This window comes from Limulus polyphemus, unplaced genomic scaffold, assembly GCF_000517525.1.
Source record: "Limulus polyphemus unplaced genomic scaffold, Limulus_polyphemus-2.1.2 Scaffold610, whole genome shotgun sequence".
Lineage (NCBI taxonomy): Eukaryota > Metazoa > Arthropoda > Merostomata > Xiphosura > Limulidae > Limulus > Limulus polyphemus.
This window is the reverse complement of record NW_013666220.1, coordinates 80,585-86,142: the sequence shown is the minus strand read 5'-3', so window position 1 is coordinate 86,142 and position 5,558 is coordinate 80,585. Positions and strand designations below refer to the sequence as shown.

The window sequence follows — 5,558 nt, the reverse complement described above, 5'->3', positions numbered from 1 at the left end:
ATATATATATATATATATATATATATTTTAATTTTTAATTATATATTATTTTCTTTAATCTGGTTTTATGTAGTGTAAATATTGTGAAGTAAAACAGTACATATTATTTTACATATTTTCCACAAATGTATGTATGGATTTTTTTATTTTGTGTGTTATGATTATTATTATTATTACTATGATTCTTATTGTGTATAATAAGTGAACTTGTGTGTATATCCTACAAGTGGTTTTGTTTTATATAAAGATTTGTTGTATATTGTGTTTTTACGTAAAGGGTTTTATGTTGTTTTTTTAATTATATATACATTTTCTATTTTGTACTGTTGAAGTGTGTTCTATTTGGTTTATTCTTTTCTAAATGTATTTTATAAAGGATTTTTTGAATTTGTTTTTAGTGTGGTAAAGATTTGTAATTCTTGCTGTTTACTTGTGTGTGTTTTAATTTAATTTCTATTATATTATGCTTGTGGGCTCACTTTATTTTGTGTTTTGATAATGTTTTGCCATTGTTTTGTACAGTATGCAGTTTGCTTTTACATTTCCTGTTTCAGGTTTTAACTATCAGTGTAGGGTGCATCAGTTTCACAAACCTGATGTAAAGTTTGTTTTATTTTATTGTAAAACTACTGGATAAAATAGTTTGAAACTGCAAAAATTTTCTATAGATTATGTTGCCCCTGCAAATATCATATTTTCATATATGATAATTGTAAGATTTTGCACCTTTGAAATTTGAAAACGATTAAGAAAAAATGAAAATGTTAACTTTTGTTGTAAATATTAATTCCTGATTTTTATCTCTTCTATTCTTTTAAAACTCTTCTATAATGTTTGTATTTTATGAAGCTATATATTTTATATATATTACATGCAACTTTATTGTTCAACCCTATGTCCTCTGGTGCCTTTCTGCACATGGTACTGCATTATATTCAAAATTTAATTAAACCACTTTACTATCAATATATGTCAATAAAATTAACATTATAATGTATGTTATAATTTGAATCGTTATGTTATTTAAGCTATAATTCCTTTGTTTCAAAGGAAATCTTTTAAAAAAATACTTAAACTGCAGTTTTTGTGTCATGTGATTCATGCACTATGGAAAATCTCAACTTTAGCAGCGGTTTACTCTTAGTGACATAAGCTGACAATGTACATGAGTGTGTATGAAGCATTTGTGGGTATTTAAGTAATGAAATTTATTGAAATGTATTAAAAATTATGAAAAATATGTATATTATAAGAAGTTCTATGCAAGTCTAGGCAAGACATGCATACACGCTATAAGAAGATGTTGAGCAACGCAGATGAAGGACAGTTATATAATGATGGTGGACTGAGGGAGAAAAAGCAAGTCTATTACAAATTAAAGACTTTTCTAGAATTAAATATTACTAAATTGATGCTAGAACACTGTGAGAATGCCTATATGAAGGACAGTCATGAGATGGATATCTATAGACTGATGCCCTGATAGCAGAGAAAAAGCTACAGAAAAGTTTATGTCAAAGGGAGGAGTCGGGACTCTGATGTGGGATTGATGTCAAGAGAAGCGATGAGTTGTACAAACAAATAGGGTGTCGATTTACTGACTCTAACTGCAACCAGTCATTAAAGAGTTATGGTTTTGGTTCTGAACAGGCTGATGAGTTTGCAGAAATTGTCCAGTAAAGTGTCAGACCTATTTGCAGGTGGATATGTATACTGTTTGGACCCTCGCAAGAATCCAAGAAAACTTAATATAAAAACTCATGTGTTGAGCTGAAAAATAATTTTTCTTTTAAGATCTTGTGATCAGATAACTTATACAAGTCTCCAAGGACCAAGAAAGATAGAGCTAAAGCAGTTTTCAAGATGTTGAAGCATTCAAATGTACAATATTGCCCGAACACCATCTCAACATTAATGTGAATTTCCAATGCTAGTTCTCTCAATTGAGTAGTGTAGTTAAAACACTTGTGTAAAAAGATATAATGTTAAAGGAGAACTTATATGGTAAAGTATGTCAGAATATTAACTAGTAATAGTTTAACCGAGAAACATTTAAGTATAATAGAAGAGTTGGAGAGAATTGTAACAGAGTTGATGAGTGAAATATCAAAAATTGTATGTGTTGTTGAAACCTCAGTCTCATTGTCAATTCTTTATTCTAACTGTAAACTCCTTTGAGTTAGTGACTTGTGTACTCCACTTGCAACTGTATTTAATATAAATCTATTGTGACTGGCCTATCTGGCCACCCATTACATGTAGATGTAAAGTACGTATGTTTGACCTATTTGACATGTGGTATCTAAAATCTGTAACTGCTTTGTCTGGGAAACAGCTCTAAATTTTCCAACCCTTGACTAGTGCGATGCCCATCTTCTCTACTTTGCCTTGAGATCTACAACATACATGTAGTTAGTAGACACAACTGTATATAGTCGTTATAAAGAGCTCAATCTACACTATACTCCACCAACGGTTAATTTGAAATTGGTGCTCAGTTTCCTTACAGTGTACATATAACTGCTGTTGATATTGTTATCTGCTTGATCAACTGTGGCACTAATGGTGGCTTCTTACCTAAAAATGCTATAGTTAGAGAGACAATTAAATTGTATTTAGGTCTTTTATATTTTAGTTAATTATGTACAATTTGTGTTTTAAAAATCATACTTGAAAGGTTTAATGATTTTTTTATAAGTTTAACGTGTTGTCACCTGGATTGTAAAAGTGTATAAACAGGATGGTATCATCCGAATGTGCAAAGCATTAGTGAAACAAGTCTATCTGTGGAAGTCTCTGTATAATAATAATAATAAAGCCCAAGGGTACTAGTTGATGTATTGGTATAAATAATAAAAGCCAAAGAATTGGAAAGGAAAATTAAAAATAAACTAAGTTAAAAGATAAAGACATGAAGTTATGCATATTAAAAATCAAGTTTCTGCAAAAAGCTAAAAAGTATTTACATATTTCCATTTCTTAATTTAAAACATTTCATTGCAATGTATATTGATGATAATAGGTAGAAGTAATGTAGTAGAGAAAACTGAAAATAAAATATAAACATTTACCATATAAAAAAAACTTTTGATATTCATTTAGGAGGTTCTAAGAGATTATGTACTTTCTTGTGGGAAAGATTCCTCAAAAGTGGAGCATGCTGTATAGACATAGACCATAACAGTTTTGACTGAACAATTAGGTGATACCTCAAAGTTTCAACATCCCTTATTTTGTAGTGTGAGTGTTCTCCATCTTGCCTGCATCTTGATAGGAATGGAATTGTTTTTATATGTAATGCCATGTTTTCTCTGTATGAAAGATGATGGTTTTAGAGAGAAAATTATTAGATTTTACTACATATAGACTTGATGATATTTGAGTTCTCTAATAAAGGTACCAAAATGATGCACTTGTTTTAAACCATGATTGTTTGATGGAGATAATATTTCACTGTGTAATACATTGTGTCCAGTCTCTCTGTTTGCTTCAGACTCAATTTTGTTTTACTAAACATTTTATAGTGAGCCTCCAGTTACTTGCAAGTAAATCTATGAATTTGAGAATACCACACTAGTTTTGTTGCATTGTATGTAAATCTTATATAAATTGTGTGATGTATATAAATGACATAAGTATATAATCATGCTTAAGAATACCAAATATGTTACACATAATTCTTACAGATCTTGAAACTAGAGAAAAAGCTGCCAGAGAAGAAGAATTTGGAAGTGTAGATCCAGCAAAAACACTTCAAGAAGAGGTAAATAGAAAAAAATTTCTAATATTGATGATAGTTTTAAGAGGAAGTATAGCAAAATAATTAAACGAAAGTTGAACACTTTTAAGAACATTTTATTTAAGCTAACTTGTTTTTCAATTACAATTTTAAAACAGGCAGACTTACCTCTGAAGTGCAGTAAGCCTTTCCTTGTTGAAATGCTCTCATGCTGTCAACACACATGACTAAATTCTGGATATCCTTGCAACAATTTTGAGCTTGCATCCAACTACCCATATTTCTCCACCCTCCCACCTTCCATGTAACTTATTGCATGAGGGAGATGTAAATAAGTTCTGCGTCCCTTCTATAACCTAGATTTTCTTGTTGACAGTAACCTTGATAAGTTTGTTAAAATGAATTTGAAAGTCAGTGTTAATTCTGAGGCAAATATTTCTAACAATATTGGAACGTCTACAACTTCTTTAGAGGCCTTATGCAGTTTTCCTCTGGGTGTAAGGTGATTCTATGGTTGCATTGTAATCCCATATGAATGTATTTGGGCTATCAGTGCTGAATTTTCTGCTGGTGTCCCTGGCAGCTATTATGATCATGAGTGCAAATTTCATAGAAGCCCTAATCTTGAAGAATTTTCTGCTATTCCCTCTCTCTCAGGTATCTTCTGATTTAAATCTTGGACCAATTATGTTACACCTGTGTGTGTTAGTATGTCAGATAATTCAATCCTTCAGTCTTCATTTCTTCCATCTAGTCCTGATATGTGGGTTGTTACTGATGTTTTTTTAGAAATAGCAAATTATAAGAAGACTTGGCTATTAGATTACGGTGAGTTCTTTGATACACTGTCAGTTTTCTGCCCTGCACAAAGCCCTGATTGGCCTTGGAACAAGACTTTCTTCTGTTGCACATTGATTACCTATCAGCTGTTCCTGTTCTGGTTCCTTTAGTCAGGATCAAATATCTATTTTGTAGTCTTCATTAAATATGGGTCTCAGTGATTTGTTTCTATTACCACTGACTCTTAGGTTTTTTTGTAACTTTAGCCCATCATGCTATGTTCCCCATCTTTTCAGCTGACCTTAAAAGAGCTTTTGGTTTTTTTCCATATCATTTTATTTTTACAGTTATTTCACCCAAACTTGTTTTCCATTCATTAAAAGCATGCCAGTAGTAAACGTGGATTAGGGTTTTAGTATTTTGTTTGGTTTCTAGTTGTCATTTCTTTTGAAAAGCACCAGCAAGTAATGTTCATCCTCTTCTTCTTAGCTGACACCTTCTACATCTACATGTATCTTTCACTTCTTTTGAATGGCTTATTGTTGGAGTAGTGAGGTGGGGCTTTTAGATTTGCTCATTAACCTTTCTTTTCTGGATAACTCTTCCATCCAGACTTTTTGGAAGTCATCTCAGTTCATTTGTGGGATCCTAGGCTTTGAAATCTTTGGGTTTGACAGATCCTTCAGTTTGCTCTTTACTTTCAGTTTTGTCTTCCTCCTTCCATTTTTTCTCTTTGTTTTTATCCTGTTTGCTTACAAGTTCTGGATTGGGAAAATTAGGGTCTTACAAAAGGAGAAATAGAAATTGTTTATCACACTTTTCCAGGTTTTTACTCCCATCTCTTTGTAATTTCAAAGAAAGTGGGAGATCGGAGAAATATCATTGACTTAACTCAGTCTTTATATAGATACACTTCATTTCAAATTAGAAGAAAGCATGAAATATTTTCACTTTCAAGGCCATTGGAATTTAAAAGTGGATATATATATATATATATATACAATGCTTAATAATGGCTGGAGACGGCTTGAATGGGTAA

The 5,558-nt window shown here is 31.3% G+C and overlaps 1 protein-coding gene across 2 annotated transcripts in view; it reads left to right on the top strand.

Moving 5' to 3' along the window:
* The window catches only part of LOC106459448 (dnaJ homolog subfamily C member 17-like), a 154,865-nt gene that overhangs the window by 90,883 nt on the left and 58,424 nt on the right, over nucleotides 1–5,558 (top strand). For both annotated transcript variants that reach the window (XM_013919070.2, XM_013919067.2), the window contains exon 5: nucleotides 3,687–3,763. In XM_013919070.2, the coding sequence (XP_013774524.2) occupies nucleotides 3,687–3,763 (77 nt within the window). The remainder of the gene's footprint in view (nucleotides 1–3,686; nucleotides 3,764–5,558) is intronic.